Here is a 24,414-nt window from a genome sequence, read left to right as displayed (position 1 = left end):
TTCTGGCTTAAAACTCTTATGTTCTGCTGTGGCCATAAGCCTCTGTAACAGAAGGCAAAGTTTCAAAAGAGTAAAGGCCATGGGAAGGTTACCTTGGCCAGCCATCTGCCCTTAGACAATATTCGCACAACCTAATGAAGAATTTTGTTTTCTTTTTGAAGACTCCACATATTTTACAACAGATCTTATCTGACCGCTTAATTAACTAATACTCTCCATGGTCAAGCGGTTGGTCCCCGTAGATGGACCCAGTCCTTATACTAAAGCACTAGGTCTATGCTGCAGAGATGATGTATTAACACTCAACAGTTGTAAGACAACTGCATCACCATTGCTTTTCTTTGTTTTTAAGTTTTTATTTAAATTCCAGTTAACAGTATAATATTAGTTTTGGGTGTACAATATAGTGATTCAACACTTCCATATAACACCCAATGCTCATAACAACAAGTGCATTCCTTAATCATCACCTATTTAACTGATCCCCTGAACAACTTCTCCTCTAGTAACCATCAATTTGGTCTCTGTAGTTTAGAGTCTGTTTCTTGGTTTGCCTCTCTCCCTCTTTTTTTCCCACCTTTGCCCATGTTTTTTTTGTTTCTTAAATTCCACATATGGGTGAAATCATATGGTATTTGTCTTTCTCTGACTGACTTATTTCACTTAGCATAGTATTCTCTAGTTCCAACCGTGTCATTACAAATGGCAAGGTTGCTTCTCATCTGCTTACATTCACTGGATATGAGCAAAAGCTTTGGTTTCAAAAGTGTTGCCTCCACTTGGAATACATAGCTAAACTAACTGCTCCTCTTCTGTCAGATTTTTTGGGATTGGCTTGGTCTGGGGACCTTGTGTAAGGGAGAGGAGTTAGGAAGGTCTAAAGTAGACCTTCAAGGAGAGGGCAAGTGGTGGCAAAACATGGGATTTGGTTCAGAGTGCTATCTGATGGATCTGTTTCTAGCTGGGCCTCAAGGAAGGAAGGAAGCCCCTGAATAGGCTTGACAAGGCATCTCCAGCCCTGACTGCACTCTGTCCCACCTCATGTCATCCAATGGAACTCAGAGCCCGAATTCAGACAACAGGAGGGATGACTTGGAGCTCTAGTCACAAGCAGAACCACTTTCCCAACAGACATGAAGCCATTCAGAAAGATTCTTGGCTCTAAAGATGTTCTTACAGAAAAGGCAAAGGGGGTGGGGAAGGGCTTAGGGGCTGGAAAACAGAATGCCTACTCCAATGTGCCTAAAGAAGAATGCCAGAAAAAAATACATCTAAGCTCTTTCCCCTCCTATAACCGAGCTCACGTGTACTGGAAGAGAAGTGGGATCCGTATGTTGCTAATTTGTTTATACTTTGCTCAGCTCAACCTTAAAAAACAGACCTCTGCTGTGTAGTGCCGAGACTGGAGCCACTTCTGAGGCCTAGCTCCTTCCCTCAAGGGGCCAGGCACCAGCTTACTGAGGGCAAATGAGGCCAACCACCAGAGGGATCCTGAAAGGGCTTGGAGCTGCTGCCATAGGAGGGCTGAGCACATTCCAAGCAGAACATGGTTTTCCCCTCCTCTGTCCCAATTGGATGGGATGAAGCCAAGAAATCATTGTAGGTCATATACAAGCTCTGCTGGAGGGTAGGCTGAGTAGCCAGAAATGCTCAAGTCATAAGGAAAGCTGGATCCCCCTCAGAGGGCCCAGTTGTGGCAGAACACAATTATCATTCTCCACTCTGAGTGGAACCTTAGGCCTAGAGAGCATAACCATAGTCCTTCTCTGGTGAGCCAAGCTCAGAAAACAAGTCTCTGACAAGTTACCCATGTCTCCAGGCCAGCATTTTCATATACCAGCCCAGGCAGATTGGAAGTAGGAGGCATAATAACTTCCAAAGCATCTTTGGCTGAAAGCCAACAGACTTCTTTAGGAATTCCATATTCCTCAGGCCATGGTGGAGGGTTTTTACTTCTCCCCTCGCCTGCAGACATGATCCTGCAGGATTGGCAGAAAGAAACCAGAACATTAACTTATAGCCTGCTTCTTGCCTGATACTACCAAGTTTTGCCAGTAGGACCAACTGCACTGGAGTTTGAGGTTAGCCTAGGCCTAGCTGGGTAGCTGGGTGCTAGGTCTATACCCCAGTGGGAGATGCTGCTAAACATCCTTTCTTATGCCCAAGACATGATTTTTTTTTCTTTCCCAAATTATCCATACATTGGCAGCCAAAAATACCTGGAAAGGAGCCAGAAATGCTAAACAGCCTTGGGTTCAGCTGACTTCTTTTTCAATATAAGATTCCCTCAGGAATCCTGTAATGGTAGGTGTTTCACATGGATTCACTCCAGAAGCTCATTTCCAGGAAGGCAAGTGAGGGCATGCGTTGTGTGGCACATGGAAGGGGGAATAGAATGGCAGAGCTGGAAGAGACCTGAAAAGACCATCTGGTCTAACTCCCTCATGTTACAGATATAGAAACTGAGGCCCAGATAGGGGAATGGTACTAATATATTGTTCCATAGCCATTTAGTGGCCCAAAGTGGACTTAGACCCAGTTTCATGAACTCTCAAGCTTAGGCTCCACCCACCACTTTGGAACTCTTGGGTCTTCTTTTGGGGATATTATATATCAATGTGTCCTGGAGAACCTACCTAGATGAATCCCATTGTACAATGATTCTCAGGAGCAGAGTCTTGAGAACTCTACATGGAAAGGACCACAGAGGATTGTTCAATGAGTATCCCTAGTTGAAGCCCAGAAAGAAGCCAACCTTCAGTGTTGGGCAAATGGCCAGCAACTCCTAGCCTTACCTGGTGAAGGAGCTGGTATGGAGGCCTATGAAAGCGACAGCAGCCCCTGCAGTTGCTGTGATTCGGCAGCCCAAACGATCAGTGAATATACTCACAATGGGAGAACAGAAGAAGATCATGCCCATTGAGAGGGCTCCTACCCAGGCTGCAGAGAAAAGAAGCACAAAGACAACTTAACTTAATGTGGTACCTGGTGGTGCAGCTGGTATCTCAGTTCTTCTCTGACCTTTCACAGGGGTCATTGCATTGGCCTCATTGCCATCTTTCTAGTCCCTAATGGTCAGAGAAGTTAGGTGATTTTCAAAGCACTTGTAGCAGGGCAATGTGGGAACCAGGAGTCTAGTTAATAAACATACCCAGAGTTTCAGAGCTGGGGCAGAGGGCCTTTAGAGATCATCAAGTCTATGGTGGGACCTTCTAGCTAGCCACCATATGGCTGCACTCCATTTCTCCACCACTTTGGTCAAACACTTTGGTATGACCATATGACTGAATTCTGACCAATACAGTATGGATAAAAGTGATACACACCACTTCCAGGCCTGGACCATAAAAAAACTCCCATGATATTTCTGCTTTCCTGTGAGCTACAACTGCAAAGTCATCTTGCAAGCCATGTATTAAGACTGGAAGAACTGCCATCAGTTCTGTCTGGGTCCCTAGATAATTACATGGAACAAAATTCTCTCTAATCTGGAACCCCTTCCATAAATATTGCATAGGAAATAAACAGGGGTGTCTGGGTGGCTCAGTTGGTTAAGTGTCTGACTTAGGCTCAGGTCATGATCTAATGGTCCATGAGTTTGAGCCCTGCATCAGGCTCTGTGTTGATAGCTCAGAGCCTGGAGCCTGATTCAGATTTTGTGTTTCCCTCACTCTCTGCCCCTCCCACACTCATGCTCTTTCTCTCTTTCTGTCTCAAAAATAAATAAACATTAAAAATTTTTTAAATAAAAAATTTTAAAAAGAAACAAACTTCTTGTCACTGAATTTTTGAGGGCCATTTGTTACAGCAATGAAACCAACATAAACTAAAACAAAGAGATTCCTCCACTACCATTTTACTGATAAAGAAATAGGCCCATAAATGTGAAGGGACTTGACAAAAATCACACAGCAAGTTAGTGGCAGATCTGGGACTCAAACCCAACTCTCCTCATTCCTAGTCCAAAGTTCATTGTATTATGTCTTCTATGGGGATGAATGAAGCTTCCCATAATTGGAGGTGTGCAAGCAGATGCTAGATATAAAACAGGGGATCTAAGAATTGGTATCATATTTGGACTAGCCAGCATTTTAGGCCCTTCTGGGCATGCTGAGCCAAATTTATAGCCTTGAGCAATGTTCCACTTGGCTTCAGGGCCAAGGAGTATAGGAATTAATTAAGCCTTGAGGAGCTAAAGTAAGGCTTGTGTTGGGCATTGGAACAGTCCTGTAAAGATGCTAAGACTAAGGAGCAGGGAAGTCCACAAAGGTCTCCTCAAATTGTATGAGAACATAGGCAAGATTTAGGAGCCACCCAGAGATTTCTAAGGACACTATGCAAGAGGTCATGCAACCCTCATGCTGAAATCCTTCATCAGAGCCCATGTTTGGCAAATCCCTGACTCTAAGCTCAAATAAAAAGAGTTTATTATGTTTATAAATGCTCTCAAGTGTCCATAACAATCCTCAACAGGAAGGAAGAAATTTACCCTTTTACTTAGATTCTTCTAGTCCACTTCCCTTTGCTTAGCCCTCAGAAAGCTCAAGTTTTTTTTTCTTTTAAAGCTGTTATCAAGTTTCTTCTTTGGCCTCTTTTCTAGTCTAAGCAATATTAGTTTCCTTAACTTCTTCCCTTAGCTTCTATTTCTAACTCTGTAATTACTTTCAGAGCTCTCGTCTGACCATTTTCCAAATCATCATCATCATCATCATCATCATCATCATCTAAAAGCATTCATTGAGGAGAGCCTGGGTGATTCAGTCAGTTGAGCACCCAACTCTTGACTTTGGCTCAGGTCATGATCCCAGGGTTGTGGAATTGAGCCCTGCATTGGGCTCTGCACTGGGTATGGAGCCTGCTTGATTCTCTCTTCCTCTTCCCTCCTCCCCAACTCTCTCTCTCTCTCTCTCTCTCAAAACAAAAAATAAAAAAACAACCATTCATTGAGTATCACCTGAGCATGGTGCCAGGCCAGCTTCTGGCTGTCTTCAGTTGTATAACCCCAAGTCAGTCAGAAAAGTGCAGTCTGAGTTTGGTCAGGGCTAGTTCACCATCTGTGTCTCTTATCTCAGTGCCTAATTGGTTGCTCAGATTTCTATTGGGAATCTTTGCTTTCCAGGGCACTAACTTGAGTCCTAGCTGCCTGGCTTCAAAAGTACCGGCCTGGGACAGCAGGAAACCTGAAGTCTCTCATCACAATTTTACCTCTTGCTGTGCAATTTCACTTCTTATCAGCTGTGGGACCTTGAGCAAGTCACACAGCACTTCTCTAATCCTCAGTTTTCTCATCTGCAAAATAAGGATTAAAATTCCCGATGTGCTTTCCTCCAAGTTTTCTTTTTTTTAAAATTTTTTTAACGTTTATTTATTTTTGAGACAGAGAGAGACAGAGCATGAACGGGGGAGGGGCAGAGAGAAGGGAGACACAGAATCGGAAGCAGGCTCCAGGCTCTGAGCCGTCAGCCCAGAGCCTGACGCGGGGCTCGAACTCGTGGATGGCGAGATCGTGACCTGAGCTGAAGTCGGACGCTTAACCGACTGCGCCACCCAGGCGCCCCCTGAGTTTTCTTTTTTTTTAATGCTTACTTATTCTTCTTTTTCAATATATGAAATTTATTGTCAAATTGGTTTCCATAGAACACCCACTGCTCATCCCAAAATATGCCCTCTTCAATACCCATCACCCACCCTCCCCTCTCTCCCACCCACATCAACCCTCAGTTTGTTCTCAGTTTTTAAGAGTCTCTTATGCTTTGGCTCTCTCCCACTCTAACCTCTTTTTTTTCCCTTCCCTTCCCCCATGTGTTTCTGTTAAGTTTCTCAGGATCCACATAAGAGTGAAAACATATGGTATCTGTCTTTCTCTGTATGGCTTATTTCACTTAGCATATCTACCCTATGACCCAGCAGTAACACTGCTAGGAATTTACCCAAGGGATACAGGAGTATTGATGCATAGGGGCACTTGTACCCCAATGTTTATAGCAGCACTCTCAACAATAGCCAAATTATGGAAAGAGCCTAAATGTCCATCAACTGATGAATGGATAAAGAAATTGTGGTTTATATACACAATGGAGTACTACGTGGCAATGAGAAAGAATGAAATATGGCCCTTTGTAGCAACGTGGATGGAACTGGAGAGTGTAATGCTAAATGCTTATTTATTCTTGAGAGAGAGAGACAAAGCACAAACAGGGGAGGGGCAGAGAGAGAGGGAGTCACAAAATCTGAAGCAGGCTCCAGGTTCCAAGCTGTCAGCACAGAGCCCAACGCAGGGCTTGAACCCACGAACTGTGAGATCATGACCTGAGCCGAAGTTGGGCACTTAACTGACTGAGCCACCCAGGCGTCCCCAAGTTTTCTTTTAAATAATAATCAGAGGTGGGGCACCTGGATGGCTCAGTCGGTTGAGCATCCAACTTCAACTCAGGTCATGATCTGACGGTTTGTGGGTTCGAGCCCCGCAACGGGCTCTGTGCTGACAGCTCAGAGCCTGGAGCCTGCTTTGGATTCTGTGTCTCCCTGTCTCACTGCCACTCCCTTGCTCATGCTCCGTCTCTCTTTCTCTCTCTCAAAAATAAATGAATATTAACAAAAATAAATAATAATCAGAGATAATCATATTTAAGAGAGCTTTATAAATACCAATAGTTACACCATATACAAAAATTAATACAAATGGATCATAGGCTTATATGTAAAACTTAAAACTAAAAAACTTACAGAACAAAGTATAGGAGAAAATCTTTCTGACCTTTAATTAGGCAAAGATTTCACAGATATTAACAAAAAGTATGATCCATAAAAGAAAAACATTGATACATCAGACTTTATCAAAATTTAAAACTTCTGATAAATACTGTTATCAAAGTGTAAAAAGCAAGCCACAGGCTGAGGAAAATATTTACAGCACATAGATATGATAAGAGACTGGTATCCAGAACACAGTGTTGACTCTCACAACTCAACAATAAAGCAAGCAATCCAGGTTAAAACATGAGGGAAAGATTTCAACAGACATTTCACACATATAAACACACACACACACACACACACACACACACACACACACACACACAATGAATGTCAATTAAGCACGTGAAAATATGCTCAATATCATTAATCATTCAAGAAATGCATATTAAAGCCACAGTGAGATACCGCTACATACCCACTAAAAAGGCTTTTAAGAAATTGCAATACCTAGTACTGGGGAGGATGTAGAGGAACTGGAAATCTCATGCACTGCTGGTGGGAATGCAGAATGGTATACCAACTTTGGAAAACAGTTTGGAAGATTCTTATAAAGTTAAACATGCAATTGCCACATAAGCTTGAAATACCACTCCTAGGTATTTACCCAAAATAAATGAAAACTTATGTCCACAGAGAAACCTATGCCTAGATGTTTATGGTAGCCTTTTTTATAACTGCCAAAACTTGGCAATAACTCAAAATGTACTTCAACTGGTAAATGGATAAATAAGTGGGTAATACATTAATACAGTGGAATACAACTTTGCAATAAACAGGAATGAACTACTGATACCAGTAACAACTTCAACAATTCTCAAAGACATTACAGTAAGTGAAAGAAGCTAGACACAAATGATTTTATTTACATAAAATTCTGGAAAAGACAAAATTATGGGGACAGAAAAACAGATCAGTGGGTACCAGGAGGAAGGATGGGTGTAGGGAGAGGATTCATTACAGGAGAGCAGGAGGGAACTTTCTGGAGTGATGAAATGTTATATATCTTAATGTGGTGATGATATTCTTTTGTCAAAATTCATAGAACTGAGCATATAAAAAGAGTGAATATTACCATATGTAAATTATAGCTCAATAAATCTGATGTTATAAAAAAAGAGGAGAGGGGGCAGAGAAGTAGAAAGTGCCAACGGGAGGTCTCATTTATGATGTATGTATTTTATTCTGGCAGGATTTTCCCAAAAAGCATAGTTCAAGTATATTGTCAAAGAGGAAAAAATTATGTATAGTCACCAAATCATCTTGCTGACATTTAACCAACTAGAACTCACCATTATTCACCATTGTTTGACCTTTCTGAATATTTACAGTACAACTAAAACTGATGATTGGGCTTGAAGGTAACTTTTGTACAAAGAAAATTTAAATTATATTTGATATAGAATTTTTTGGTTAATGACATGTATCCATAATTATGGTACCATACAGAATATTTTCACTACAAATCCTGTACTCCACCTATTCATCCTGCCTCACCCTTCCAACCTCTGGCAACCACTGACCTTTTTACTGTCTTCATAGTTTTGCATTTTCCAGAATGTTATATAGTTGGAGTCATATAGTGTGTAGCCTTTTCAGATTGGCTTCTTTCACTTAGTAATTTGCATCTAAGCTTCCTCCATGTCTTTTCATGGCTTAATAGCTCATTTCTTTTTAGCACTGAATAATATTCCATTGTCTGGATGTACCAAAGTTTATCAACTCACCTACAGAAGGACAACTTGCTTGCTTCCACATTTTGGCAATTATGAATAAATCTGCTATAAACATTTGTGTGCAAATTTTTGTGTAGACAAACATTTTTGACATATTTGGTTAAATACTATGGAACACAATTGCTAGATCATGTTCAATTTTTTTAATGTTTATTTTTGAGAGAGAGAGCATGAGTGGGTGAGGGGCAGAGAGTGAGGGAGATACAGAATCCAAAGCAGGCTCCAGGCTCTGTGTCAGCACAGAGCCCGATGTGGGGCTTGAACCCATGAACTGTGAGATCATGACCTATGCTGAAGTCAGATACTTAACCGACTGAACCACCCAGGTGCCCCTATCCAGTACTATTTTAAATAAGAGCGGTGGGAATGAAAAAAAAAAGAGTGGTGAGAATGGACATCCCTGTCTTCTTCCTCACCATAGAGGAAAAACTTTCACTTTTTCCCCATTGAGAATTATGTTAGCTGTGGGGTTTTCATATATGACCTTTGTTATGTTGAGATATGCTCCCTCTAAATCTACTTTGTTGAGTGTTTATATCATGAATTGATGTTGTACTTTATCAAATGCCATTTCTGCATCTATTAAAATCATCACATGGTACTTATCCTTTCTCTTATTAATGTGCTGTATCACGTTGATGTGTGAATATTGAACCACCTTTGAAACCCAGAAATAAATCCCACTTCGTCATGGTGAATGATTCCTTCAATGTTGTTGGATTTAGTTTGCTAGTATTTTATTGAGGATTTTTGCATCCATGTTCAGGGATATTGGCCTGTAGTTCTCTTTTTTATCCATGTCTTTATCTGATTTTGGTATCAGGTAATGCTGGCCTCATGGAATAAATTTAGAAGTTTTACTTCCGGTTCTATTTTTTTGGAATAGTTTGAGAACATGTATTAACTCTTCTTTAAATGTTTGGTAGAATTCACCTGTGAAACCATCTGGTCCTGGACTTTTTGTTGAGAGATTTTGATGACTGATTCAATTTCTTTTCAGGTTATTGGTTTCTTCAAGTTTTTTTATTTTTCTTCCTCTTTCAGTTTTGGTAGTTTATATGTTCCTAGGAATTTATCCATTTCTTTCAGGTTGTTTAATTTGTCGGCATACAGTTTTTCATAATATTCTCTTATAATTGTTTGGATTTCTGTGTTGTTGGTTGTTCTTTCTCCTCTCTCATTTGTGATCTTATTAATTTGGGTCCTTTCTCTTTTCTTTTTTGATAAGTCTTGCTAGGGGTTTATCAATTTTATCAATGTTTTCAAAGAACCAGTTCCTGATTTCTTTGACCTGTTCTATTGTTTTCTTAGTCTCTTTATCATTTATTTCTGCTCTCGTATTTATTATCTCCTTCCTTCTGCTGCCTTTAGGTTCATTTAATGTTATTTTTCTAGCTTCTTTAGGTGTAAGGTTAGATTGTTTATTTGAGACTTTTCTTGTTTCTTGTTATAGGCCTGTATTGCTATACACTTCCCTCTTAGGACCACTTTTGCTACATCCCAAAGGTTTTGGACAATTTTGTTTTCCTTTTCATTTGTTTCCATGTATTTTTTTAATTTCTTCTTTGATTTCCTGGTTGATCCATTCATTTTTTAGTAGCATATTGTTTAACCACCATGTATTTATTGTCTTTCCAGATTTTTCTTGTGGTTCTAGAAGTCACCATGTTGTGGTCAGAAAAGTTGCATGGTGCAACTTCAATCTTATATTTTTTGAAACCTGTCTTGGGGCCTAATATGTGATCTATTCTGGATAATGTTCCATGTGCACTTGAAAAAAATGTGTGTTCTGCTGTTTTAGGATGAAAGGTTTTGAATGCATCTGTTAAATCCATCTGGTCCAGTGTGTCATTTCAAACCATTGTTTCCTTGTTTATTTTCTGTTTAGATGATCTGTCCTTTGAGGTATGTGGGGTATTAAAGCCCCCTATAATTTTTTGTATTATTATCAATTAGTTCTTTTGTGTTTCTCATTAATTGTTTTATATATTTGAGTGCTCCATGTTGGGTGCATAAATATTTACAGTTGTTAGATCTTTTTGGATTGTCCACTTTATGATGACATAGTGCCCTTCTCTGTCTCTTGATACAGTCTTTGTTTTAATGTTACTTTTCTTTGTATTAAGTTTATTTATTTTAGGAAAGAGTGTGAGTAGGGAAGGGGCAGAGAGAGAAGGAGAGAGAGAATCTCAAGCAGGTTCCATGCTGTCAGTGTGGAGCCCTGACACATCTCGATCCCATGAACCATGAGATCATGACCTGAGTTGAAATCAAGAGTCGGGCATTTAACCAACAGAGCTACCCAGGTGCTCCTTACATTCCTTGTTTTAAAGTCTAGTTTATTAGATATAAGTATTGCTATTCTGGCTTTCTTTTAACCTCCTTTCATTTGATAAATTTTTCTCTATCCCCTCACTTTCATTCAGCAGGTGTCTTTAGCTCTGAAATGAGTCTCTTGTAGGCAGTGTAGAGATGGTCTTTTTTTTTATCCATTCTGACACCCTATGTCTTTTGATTTAAGTGTTTAGTCCACTTACATCCACAGTAATTATTGATAGATACATATTTATTGCCATTTTATTACTTGTTTTCTTTTTTTTTTTTCCCTAAGATTTTCTCTGATCCTTTCTTGCCTTTGTCACTTTTGGTCTTTCTTTTACCTTCAAAGAGTCCCTTTTAATATTTCTTGCATGACTGGTTTAGTGGTCACAAACTCTTTTAGTTTTTGTTTATGTGGGAGACTCTTTATCTCTCCTCTTCTGGATGATATCCTTGCTGGATAGAGTATTTTTGGCTGCAGATTTTTCCCATTCAGCATTTCGAATATATCATGCCACTCCCTTCTGACTTGCCAAGAGTCTGTTGAGAAGTCCCTAGCTAGCCTTATGGGTTCTCTGTTGTAAATTAAGGCCTTTTTTCCTGCTGCTTTTAGGATTTTTCTTTACCACGATATTTTGCCAATTTAATTACAATATGTCTTGGTGTTGGCCTGCTTTTTTTTTTTTTTTTTTTTTTTTTTTTTTTTTTTTTTGATGGGAGTCCTCTGTGCCTCCTTGACCTCTGTTTCCTTCCCTAGATTAGGGGAGTTTTCAGCTATTATTTCTTCAAATAAATTGTCTGCCCCCTTTTCTCTTTTTCTTCTGAGATCCTATAATACAAATGTTATTACTTTTGATGGAGTCACTGAGTTGCCTAGGTCTATTCTTGTGTTGCATAATTCTTCTTTCTCTCTTTGGTTTAGATTCCTCACTTTCCATTACTTTGTCGTCTAGGTCACTAATTCATTCTTCTGCTTCTTCCAGCCTACTGTTCATTGCATAAAGCCTGTTTCCAATCTCATTTATTGCACTCTTCATCTCAGATTCTTTTTAACTCTTTTATCTCTGTGGTAAGGGTCTCATTGATATCTTCTATTATTTTCTCAAGCCCAGTGAGTATCCTTGTGATTGTTGCTTTAAATTCTCCATCAGGAAGGTTACTTATATCTCTTTCGCTTAGATTTCTGTCTGTAGACTCATTTGTTCTTTCATTTGGGATAAATCCCTCTTTCTTTGCATTTTGTCAAAATCTCCGCCTTCTTCTCTATATTAGAAAAGACAGTTATGTCTCCTATTTCTGAAATTAATGGCCTTATGAAGAAGAGGTCATTCGTTCCCAGGACCTGGCGCTTCAGGAAGTGTCTCTGGTGTACACTGTATACCCTCTGCTGTTGTGTTTTGACTGCTCTGTCTTCAGGCCAGTCATCTGCAGAGGTTCTCCTTGCCTGTTGTGGGCAGTATTTGGTCTCTGGCCTGAACGTGGCACGTTTTAACTAGATGCCCTCCGGTCTGCTTGTGATATTAGACCGGACACTTCCTCTACCAGAACTGAGGCCCTGCAAAACTCTCTGGTTAAGAGACATAGTGTGGGCAGGGGTTTGTGCTAGTCTTCTGGGGAAGGGGCCTGCTACACTGGGACTGAGGCAAGTGTGACTGAGAAGGGCAATCCCACCAGAGCACACGGGTGGTGGGGCTTGGTGTATGCAAGTTTGGCAGCCAGTGTCAGCACGGTGCTGTTTCCCATAGATGGCTCTGTGTTTAATCTGAGGGGCAGGAGAGGGAGTAACTTACTAGCTCCTTAGGTGTCTCCATGAATGCTGCCTCTCAGGGACTGTTCCAAGAAGAGTGAATAATCTCCCCACTGTGTACCCCAGGCACTCTTCAGATTGCTATTTCCACACTGCCTATCCCCAGTTGTTTGCTTGCCTTCTCTTCAGGAGCAGTGCATTGCCCTCCTTGCTCTATCTTAGCCGAGTCCATTGGCTCAGCTTAAAACTCCAGACTTTAAGTCCCACTGACTGCAGAGACTTACAAAATTCAGCCCCTTTTTTCCATGACAATGGCTTTGGGGAAACATTCTCCTTGTGCATTCCCTTGTCTGCTCCTCTCTTTCTCGCCTTTCTCTATGACCATGGCTCCCTCCCTCTCAGCATCTGTGATCCATTTCTCCTCTAAACCACATTTCCACACTTCCTACCTTATTCAGTGTGGCCTCTTCTCTTCCTTAAGTTGTGGAGTTCTTTCTTTTGGTCTTCAGGTCAATTTCTGAGGAATTTAGGATAATTTGATAGTTATTTAGTTGTGTTCATGGGACAAGGTGAACCTAGGGCTGCCTATTCCACCACCATTAACCTGTGAGATCTGTGTGTTTTCTTTGATAGTTTCTGTTTATCTTTGGCCCATTTTTTAGTTTGGTTGTTCATTTTCTTATTGTTGAGTTTTAAGAGTAATTTTTACATTTTGAATAATAGTCTTTTATCAGGTATATATTTTGCAAATATTTTCTCCCAGTCTGTGGCTTACTTTCTCATTCCTTTGCCATTTTCTCTCACAGAACAGGTTTTAATTTAATGAAGTTCACATTATGAATTATTCATGGATTGTACCTTTGGTGTCATTTCTAAGAAGTCATTGTCCTACCCAAGGTCTTTTAGGTTTTTTTCATACGCTATTTTCTAGGAGTTTTATAGTGTTGTATTTTATATTTAGGTCTGCGATCCATTCTGAGTTAATTTTTGAAGGTTGTAAAGTCTGTGTCTAGATTCATTTTTTGCATGTGGATGCCCAGTTGTTCCAGCACCATTTGTTGAAAAAGAAAACTGTCTTTGTTCTATTGTATTGCCCTTGCTTCTTTGTCTTAGTTGGCTATATTTATGTGGATCTATTTCTGTTCTCTCTATTCTCTTCCACCGATCTATTTGTATATTCTTTCATCAATCCTACAGTGTCTTGAATATTGTAGCTTTAAAGTAATCCTTGAAGTTGGATAGTGACATCCTCTAACTTTGTTCACTTCCTCTATTATTGCATTGGCTATTTGGAATATTTTGCCTCTCCATGTAAAGTTTAAGTTCATTTTGTTGATATCCACAAAATACCTAACTTGAATTTTTATTGGGATTGTGTTGAATCTATATATCAATTTGGGAAGAATTGAGTCTTCCTATGCATGAACATTTATTTAGTTCTTTTTTTATTTCATTATTCAGAGTTTTGTAGTTTTCATCATATACACTTTGTATGTATTTTGTTAGATTTATACCTATTTCATTTTGGGGGTTCTAATATAAATATATTCACTTTTTCAAAGTTTATTTATTTATTTTGAGAGAGAGAGCGAGAGCGAGCAGGGAAGGGGCAGAGAGAGGGAGAGATAGAATCCCAACCAGGGGTCATGCTGTCAGCACAGAGCCTGATGCAGGGCTTAAAGTCATGAATCGTGAGATCATGACCTGAGCCAAGATCAAGAGTTGGATGCTTAACTGACTGAACCACCCAGATTCCCCTAAATGGTAATCATTTTTAAATCTCAAATTCTGCTTGTTCATTACTGATATATAGGAAAGCAATTGACTTTTGTATATTAACTTTGTATCCTGCAAACTTGCTATAATCACTTATTAGTTCCAGGAGTTTTTTGTTGGTTCTTTCAGATTCTCTACATAGATTATCATGCCATCTGTGAACAAACACAGTTTTATGTCTTCTTTCTTTTTAAAAAACGTGTTTTTTTATCAGAGAGAGAGTGCAAGTGGGGGAGGGGCAGAGAGAGAGGGAGACTCAGAATCTGAGGCAGGCTCCAGGCTCCAAGCTGGCAGCACAGAGCCCAATGTGAGGCTCAAACTCAGGAATGGAGAGATCATGACCTGAGCCAAAGTCGGATGCCCAACTGACTGAGCCACCCAGGCACCCTTATATCTTCTTTCTTAATCTATATTCCTGTTATTTCCTTTTCTTGCATTATTACATTAGCTAGAACTTCCAGTATGATATTGAATGAGAGTGGTAAGAGGTGATACCTTTGCCTTACCTGATCTTAGTAGGAAAGCTTCAAGTTTGTCATCATTATGTATGATGTTAGCTGTAGGTTTTTTAATACAGATTTTTAAAATATAAGTTTGTTTTGATTTCTTTTAAACTTTTAAATTTTTAAATAATTATAAATTCACAGGAAATAGCAAAGATAATTCAGAGAACTCTTGTGGATACTTCACCCAATGCCCCCCAATGGTTACATCTTATGTAACTATACTAAAATATCAAAACCAGGAAATTTACATTGGTACATTATATGTGTATAGTTTTATGTCATTTTATTATACATGTAGATTCATGTAACCACCACTTCAATCAAGATGCAGAACTGTTCCATCACCACAAACATCTCCTTTGTGCTACTCCTTCATAGTCACAGTCCACTTTCCTACTATTCCTGGGCAACCACCAATTTGTTTCACATCTCTATAATATTATTTTAAGAAAGTTACATAAATAGACTCATAAAGTATATGACCTCTGAAAATTGCCTTTTTTTCACCCAGTATAATTCCCTGGAGATACATATTTGCAGTGAGTTTTTTGTAAACAACATATAGTTCGGACGTGTTTTTTTGTTTTTTCTATCCACTCTACTAATCTCTGTCTTTTACTTGATGTGTTTAGAACATTCACAATGGACATAATCATTGATATGTACAGTCATTTAATTTTTGTTTCTGTTCCCTCTGTTTTCCCTTCCTCTATTTCCCTTTTCCCCACCTGCCTGAAGTTTCTTTTAACAGTTTTTAGAATTCCATTTTGATTTATCTATAGTGCTTTTGAGTGTCTCCTTTTGTATATATTTTAGTGGTTGCTCTAGCTATTATATTACATGTATATACCTTATCAGTTTACTGATGTTGAATTTCACAAGTTTGAGTGGAATGTAATAACCTAACTTCCTTCATGTCCTTTCACTCGCCCTCATTTATAATAAAATTGTCTTAAATATTTGTTTTATATACATTGATAACCACATCAGGAATCAATATAATTTTGGGGTCAACTGTTAAACATAATTTAGATAACACCAAAGAAGGAAAGTCTATTGTATGTATCCATAATTTTACTTTTTGTTTTCTCGCCCTTCTTCATGTTTCAAAGCTCCTTCTTTTATTGTTTCCTTTCTATTTAAAGAACTTCCTTTGGCCATTCATTTAGGGTCAGTTTGCTAGTGACAAATTCTCTTAGTTTTCATTCATCTAAGAATATCTTGATTTCCCCTTCATTCCTAAATGATATTTTCATTAGCTATGCAATTCCGGGTTTACAAATTTTTTCTTTCAGCACTTGAAACATGTGCCACTTCTTCCTTCTGCCCTTTATGGTTTCTGATAAGAAATCCACTGTCATTTGAATGTTTTTCCTCCTTGGTTAAGGTGTCATTTCTCTTTCACTGTTTTCAAGAGTATTTTGTGTGTTTAGATTTAAGAAGTTTGATTATGATATATCTTAGCATAAATTTCTTTGAGTTTGTTCTCTTTGGGATTCATTCAACTTCTTGATACTGTAGGTTTGTCTTTTCCTAATTTGGAAAATTTTTAGTCACTACTTCTTTGAGTACTTTTTCAGCCCCATCTCCTTTCTCCTTTCCATCCAGGACTCCTCTGATGACAGGAATGTTGCATTTTTTGTTAGAGTCCCACAGTTCCTTGAGGCTCTGTTCATTTTTTTTTCAGTTTTTTTTTCTCTCTGTTGTTCAGACTTGATAATTTTTATCATTCATTCTATCTTCAAGTTCACTGATTATTTCCTCTGTCCTCTCTATTCTTTTATGAAGCCTATCCAATGAGGCTCTTATTATCATTATTTCAGTTGTATTTTTTCATTCTAAAATGTCCATTTGTTTCTTCTTTATATTTTATATTTATTTGCTGAGACAGTATTTTTTTCATTTGTTTCAAGTATTGTAGTTGCTCATTGAAGCATTTTTAAGATGGTTGCTTTATATATCCTTGTCAAATAATTCCAACATCTGTGTCACCTTGGTGCTGGCGTTAGTTAACTATCTTTTCTCATTGAAGTTGAGATTTCCCCAGACTTTGCTGTGACAAGTGGTTTTCTCTCCTAGACATTTTGGATATTATAAGACTCTGGATCTTATTTAAATCTTGTGTTTTAGCAAGCCTACTATGACACTGTGCCAGTAAGGCACCACTTCATTATTGCTAGATGGGGTAGAAAAGATGGGGGTGGAAGTCTAGGTTTCTTGTTTAGCCTCCATTGATACCCTGTGAAGGATGGATGATGCCTTGTTACTGCTGAGCAGGGGTTGGTGTTCAAGATCCCCACTGGACCTCCTCTGATATTTTCCTGGATAAGAGGGGTAGTGATTGCTCATTATTTCCCACATTGCTTTAACTGATGCTATAATGAACATTGTTAAAAGATAGGCCTTCACTGACACACCTTGGCATCTCTCCAGGAGTGGGAAGAGAGTCAAAGGTTAAAGTCTGGAAGGATGAAAGTCCAGGCTCCCTCTATTGATGCAATGGGGGAGGAGTAGGCCTTCTTGCCACTGAGATGGAATGAAATTCTTAGCTCTCCACTCGGTTTTCTTTGATACTACTTAACCATGGTGGGGGTAGTTTGGGGCACCTTGTTACAATTGGGTGAGTGTAGAAGTCTAGGCTCCCCACTAGGACTTTGCTGACAAAAGTCAGATAAATTTTTTCCCCATGGTGTTTGGCTGGAGCAGAGTGGTTATTTAAAAGTGTTCTAAAATAACTAACTAACTAAATAAATAAATAAATAAATAAATAAAATAAAAGTGTTCTGTCTTGCTGTGCTACCCCTTTCCTGGTCGTTTAGCTAGAAAAATCAGGATTTTCTAGCGGCTTATCCATTGGTACTTCTGGGTTGTTGGCTTTTTCAGTTCCAGGTCTAAGATATATGTGGCAAAATAAAAACTGTTTCATTCACTGCTGTGTTGTTCCTTGGGTCCTGAGGTCCCTGGCCCATCAACTTCTTTCTACCTTTCAGCCTTTTATATTTGCTTTGTATACAGTGCCCAGTGTTTTTAGCCATACTTCATGGGAGGAATATGGAAAAATACCTTGATATAGTTTTTAATGCTAAATGTATATTATAAAAAATTAAGCCATCCATATATGATATTCATTTATTCAACAGTTATTTAACATCCTCTCTGGCGCAAACACATGGCTATAAGGACACTGAGATTGATAAATGAGTGACATATGGTTCTTGCCTTCAAGGATCTCACTGTAGAATAGGGAACATTTAAAAAAAAATAAGGCATTACAAAATATAAATTCCATGGTTCAAGACTAGAGTAAAAATTTCTATTTATAGATTTTCAGGCAAGTCAGACATTCCAAGTGAAAGAAAATTTGCTATATTAAGGGAAAGAAAGGTAATCTAATAGCTAGATTAATAACTGAAAAAGAATAGTATGATATAAGAGATATGTATTTGAAGGATTGATAGAAGTAAAGGTTTTTTAGAAGAAACTTAGAAAAAGAAAAATAATCAAGGGGTGACTATATTTAAAAAAGAACCCATAATCATTATAATAATCATGATGATTGGATGCTATTGGTTATCCTTTATCTTCCTTGAACTCAGTTTCCTTTTTTGGCAAATATGAAGCATGGGCAAAGGTTTTCTAGAACTTTTGATAGTACTTGGACTCAAAGCTAGGGAATTTTTATGTTCCCCATATTATTCTTGCTCATGTATAAGACAAAGAGATTTCTATGAAGCAACTGACACCTGCGACGGTTGTGAAACATGAAAAGTATAGGCATACCTTATTTCATTGTGCTTCACTTTATTGTGCTTCACAGACATTGAGGGATTTTTCTTACAAGTTGGAGGTTTGTGGCAACCCTTCAGTGAACAAGTCTATTGGCGTCATTTCTTCAAAAGGATTTGCTCACATTATGCCTGTGTGTCACATTTTGGTAATTCTTGCAATATTTCAAAATTTTTAATTATTATTGTATTTGTTATGATGATTTGTGATCGGTGACCTTTGATGTTAACTATTGTAATTGTTTGGGGGCACCATGAACTGTGTCCATATAAGATGGCAAACTTAACGGATACATGTTGTGTGTGCTCTGATTGCTCCACCAACCATCTCTCTCCCCCTCCTCAGGCCTCTTTATTCTCTGAGACACAACAATATTGAAATTAGGCCAGTTAATAACCGTACAATGGCTTTTAAGTATTCAAGTGAAATGAAGAGTTTCATGTCTCTCACTTTAAATCAAAAGCTAGAATGTATTGTGTTTAGTGAGGAAGGCATGTTAAAAGCTGAGAGGCTGAAAGCTAGGCTTTTTCTACTAAACAGTCAAGTTGTGAATGTAAAGGAAAAGTTATTGAAGGAAATTAAAGGTGCTACTCCAGTGAACACACAAATGATAAGAAAGTGAAACAGCTTTATTGATGATATGGAGAAAGTTTTAGTGGTCTGGATAGAAGATCAAGCCAGCCCCAATATTCCCTTAAGCCAAAGCCTAATCCATACCAAGGCCTTAACTCTAATTCTATGAAGGCTAAGAGAGGTGAGGAAGGCGAAGAAGAAAAGTTTGAAGCTAGCAGGGGTTAGTTCATGAAACTGAGGAAAATAAGGCACCTGCATAACATAAAACTGCAAGGTGAAGCACCAATGTTGATGTAGAAGCTGTAACAAGTTTTCCAGAGAATACATCTAAGATGGATTGATTGAAGGTGGCTACACTAAACAACAGATTCTCAGTGTAGAAGATGCAGCCTTCTGTTGGAAGAAATGCCATCTAGGACTTTCATAGCTAGAGAAAAGAAGCAAATACCTGGCTTCAAAGCTTCAAAGGACAGGCTGACTCTCTTGTTAGGGGCTAATGTAGTTGATGGCTTTAAGCTGAAGCCAATCCTCATTTACCATTTTGAAAATCCTAAGTCCTTTAGGATTAGGCTAAACCTACTCTGTGCTCTATAGGTGGAACAACAAAGCCTGGATGATGGCCTATTTGTTTACATCATGGCTTACTGTATTTTAAGACTGTTGAGACCTACTGCTCTGGAAAAAAAATCCCTTTCAAAATATTACTACTCATCTACAATTCATCTGGTCATTCAAGAACTCTGGTGGAAATGTGCAATAAGATTAATGTTTTTAATTCCTGCTAACACAATATCCATTCTGTGGCCCATGGATAAATGAGTAATTTTGACTTCCAAGTCTTATTCTTTAAGAAATTAATTTCATAAGGCTATAGCTCCATTCTACATAGCTCCATGTCCAGGGATGGATCTGGACAAATAAATTGAAAACCTTCAGGAAATCATATACTATTATAGATGGGATTAAGAACATTTGTGATTCAGGGGAAGAAATCAAAATACCAACATTAACAGGAGTTTGGAAGAAGTTGATTCCAAACCTCATGGATGACTTTGAGGGATTAAAGACTACAGTGGAGGAAGTAATTGCATATATGGTGGAAATAGGGAAATAGAATTAGAAGTGAAGCCTAATGATGCAACTGAATTTTTGTAATCTCATGATAAAACTTGAATGGATAAAGTGCTAGGGATGAGCAAAGAAAGAGATTTCTTGAGATGAAATCTACTCCTGGTGAAAATGCTGTGAAGATTGTTGAAATGACAACAAAGGACTTAGAATATTACAAAAACTTAGTTGATAAAGCAGCAGCAGGGTTTGAGAGGATTGACTCCAATTTTGTAAGAAGTTCTACTGTGGGTAGCTACAGAGAAATCATTTGTGAAAGGAAGAATCAATCAATGCATGCAAACTTCATTGCTGTCTTGTTTTAAGAAATTTCTACAGCTACCCACCCAAACATCAGCAACAACCACTCTGATCATTCAGTAGCCATCAAGAAAAGTTTGAATATAGCAGAGGTTGGCTAATAAGGTTTAAGTAAAGGCACCATCTCCATAACATAAAAGTGCAAGTTTGTGGAGCAGCAAGTACTGATGTAGAACTTGCAGCAAATTATCCAGAAGAACCAGCTGATGCAGATGGCTACACTAAACAACCAATTTTCAATGTAGATAAAATAGCCTTCTATTGGAAGAAGATACCATCTAGGACTTTTATAATTGGAGAGAAGCTAATGCCTATCTTTGGAGCTTCAAAAGGACAGGATGACTCTCTTGTTAGGGGGTAATGCAGCTGGTGACACTAAGTTGAAGTCAATGATCATTTACCATTCCAAAAATCCTAGGTCCCTTAAGAATTATGCCAAATCTACTCTGCCTGTGCTCTATAAATTGAACAATGAGGCCTAGATGACAGCACATCTGTTGGCAACAGGGTTTATTGAATATCTGAAGCATTGTTGAGACCTACTGCTAAAAAAATGGAGATTCTTCTTAATATACTGCTCATTTATAATGCACCTGGTTACCCAAGACTTCTGTACATTAGAAATGTACAGTGATATTAACATTGTTTTCATGTCCCCTAACACAACATCCATTCTGCAGCCTGTGGATCAAGGAGTAATTTTGACTTTTAAGTCTTCTTATTTAAGAAATACATTTTGTAGACAGTTATTCCTCTGGTAGATCCCAGCAAAGTAAGTTGAAAACCTTCTTGAAAGGATTCTTCATTCTTGTTGTCATTAAGAATATTTGAGGGGCACCTGGGTGGCTCAGTTGGTTAAGCGTCCGACTTCAGCTTAGGTCATGATCTTGTGGTTTGCGAGTTCAAGCCCTGTGTTGGGCTCTGTGCTGACAACTCAGAGCCTGGAGCCTGCTTCAGATTCTGTCCCTCTCTCTCTACCCCTCCCCTGCTCATGCTCTCTCTCTCTCTCTCAAAAATAAGTAAATAGTAAAAAATATTTTTAAAGAATAATATTTGATTCATAGGAAGAGGTCAAAACACCAACATTAACAGGAGTTTTGAAGTTGATTTCAACCCTCATGAATGACTTTGAAGGGTTTGAGACTTCAATGAAGGAAGTAACTACAGATGTAGTAGAAATAGCAAGATAACTAGAATTAGAAGTGGACCCTGAAGATGAGACTGAATTGCTGCAATCATGATAAAGCTTTAATGGATGAAGAGTTGATTCTTTTGGATAGCCAAAGAAAGTGGTTTCTTAAGATAGAATCTACTCCTGGTGAAGATGCTGTGAAGATTGTTGAAATGACAACAAAGGATTTAGACTATTACATAAATTATATGATAAAGCAGCAGCAGGGTTTAAGGGGATTGACTCCAATTTTGAAAGATATTCTGTGGGTAAAACTCTCTCAAACAGCATCTTATACTACAGAGAAATTGTTTGTGAAAGGAAGAGCCAATCGATGTGACAAACTTCATTGTCTTATTTTAAGAAATTGCCACAGCCACCCCAACCTTCAGCAAACATCATCTTGATCAGTCAGCAGCCATCAACATCTAGGCAAGACTCCCCACCAGTAAAAAGAATACAACTCACTAAAAGCTCAGGTGATGATTAGTATTTTTTTTAGCAATAAAGTATTTTTAAATTAAAGTATATAAATTTTTTTAGACATAATGCTATTTCATGGTTAACAGATTACAGTATAGTGTAAACATAACTTTTATATGTACTGGGAAACCACAAAAATCACTTGACTCGTGTTATTGTGATAACATGAGCTGGCCTTTCCAGCTTCATCCTGAGCCTACTGGTCATCAAGATTCCTTATGCTTAAAGTCTTTTCAGTCAAGTGCCCAATTAGTGTCCTGGATCCTTACCACAGGCAAATGCCTTTGATGAACCAGGAGACTTCTCAGAAAAGAACTCAAATGCAAGACCAGATTCTTCATTCCTTGGCTGCCAAAAGCCAACCTTTCTGAGCTCTCCCTCTGAGTTGCAAAGGACGAAAGTGTAAGAGCCAAACTCTCAAAATAAATTACAGGCTTTTACAAATTCCTGTTGTTGTGGGGGAACTAACTAAAGCTCAAATGAGGGAATGATGGAACAAAGCCAAAGAATGGGCAAAGTTGGGGAAAAAGTTAGATCAGAGAGGTGAAGGGAGGCTGGCATGGAAACAGAGATGGCTCTATTCAGGAGCCCCCCCACTTCCTGACAAGGTGTACAATTTAATGAAAGAATAGCAAATAGGATTAGAAGGTAATGTTTTGAGTCTTAGCTATCCAACTGTTGTACCTAATGGTAAGTGGGAAAAAGAGACACTATGAATTAGTTTAGTGTCTCTGTTTCCAAAAGTATTTCCCTGTTTCTGCCTCATCTCTATCCCTCTTCAGAGTCCCCAGGTTATAGTAAAGAGATGAAACCTACTTGGGACAAATGAGGGTGGTCATAATGGCATAACTAGGGCATGGGTACCATGTGGGATAGGTGGCAGGAAGCTCAGGATAGGCTGATAGTATGCTAGTACATTGGGTCAGGTGGTCATCAAATACTAGTCAGATGACTGAAAGCATTGTGGAACAGTTAAGAGGAGGAAAGTAAAGGCACTTTAGCGGTTAGCTAGAGAGCTCCAGAGGGGAGAAATGCAACATCCTGGTCTTCCTTAGGGACTGAGATGGAAGAGCCCTGACCCCCCTTTCTTTCTGTGCCTGACCGGAGAGTGACGTCCAGCTGAGCTTAATTTATTAATTATTTATTTAGCTTTGTACAGGACCCAAAGTTAAGTGCTAGGTAGTTATTTTTCCACCTAACAAAAATCTATTGTTCAGGAAAGCTAATTATAAACTTTTTTTTTCATTTTCTGACCAACACTTAAGTTGAGAAGCTCTTTCTTCCAGGTTTCAGCTTCTCTAAATCCATTTACTTTGGTAGCTACTCAACATCCATTAATTGTGTCTAGAATTCTACAAATTTGTAGCAAGGCTTTATTTTAAAATTCCAAAAGTATTTTTATATTTATCCTGGCATTTATCCTGCCAGTATTTAATTCTTTTCTTCATTAAAATGTGGTGGTGTTTTTCTGGGTTGGCGCAGCAATACTGGAAAACATTCTTTTCTAAGCATTCAGTATCTAAACAAATCCCATTTTTAACTTTCCACACTTTGCCTAAACACATGCCAACTTTAATGGTCTATCTACTTTTGAGTATCAAAACTTATAAAGTAAATAATCACTGAAAACATAAGTTGTCTTATTACCCCCTTATTAAGTCATTTGGCCTTATTCTTTCTGCTGCTATTGTTTACTTACTTCCATTTTTGGAATCAGACAATCTAGAAATCCAGTTCCTAATATTATAGGTAGTCTGAATGAGGCCCAGAGAGACTGCACCTGAAAATGCAGTCCCTCTAACTACTGCCCCAGTCTTTCATGGGTGACTGGGCTCTACCTAATGGCCTATGGCCCACTGATTTGGCAACCACTGATTTAGGACAATAGTTGTCTACATTAGCAACTAAGGTATATTACAGGTGGTTCTTGAACCAAAACCATCAGTGCTTAGAGGAACAATGAATTGAAACAATTTCCTCAGCTTTCTCTGAGCAGGCTAGCGAGAACCTACAGACTCAGATTGTCATTCACCTGATAGAAGGTATGGGCAAGAGGGAGGAGGCAGAGACAGATAAGAAATAAGGAGACAGAAAGAGAGACATTCCTTATGAGCCGCAGCAGTGTTCAGCTGT

General features: G+C 38.6%; 1 protein-coding gene across 1 annotated transcript in view; it reads right to left on the bottom strand.

Moving 5' to 3' along the window:
- The window catches only part of SLC16A2 (solute carrier family 16 member 2), a 137,673-nt gene that overhangs the window by 10,574 nt on the left and 102,685 nt on the right, over positions 1-24,414 (bottom strand). The window contains exon 2 of the mRNA XM_027053723.2: positions 2,796-2,940. Within this exon, the coding sequence (XP_026909524.2) occupies positions 2,796-2,940 (145 nt within the window). The remainder of the gene's footprint in view (positions 1-2,795; positions 2,941-24,414) is intronic.

This window comes from Acinonyx jubatus, chromosome X (genome assembly GCF_027475565.1).
Source record: "Acinonyx jubatus isolate Ajub_Pintada_27869175 chromosome X, VMU_Ajub_asm_v1.0, whole genome shotgun sequence".
Lineage (NCBI taxonomy): Eukaryota > Metazoa > Chordata > Mammalia > Carnivora > Felidae > Acinonyx > Acinonyx jubatus.
Note: the sequence above shows the minus strand (reverse complement) of the source record. Positions and strands in the feature narration are given on the sequence as shown.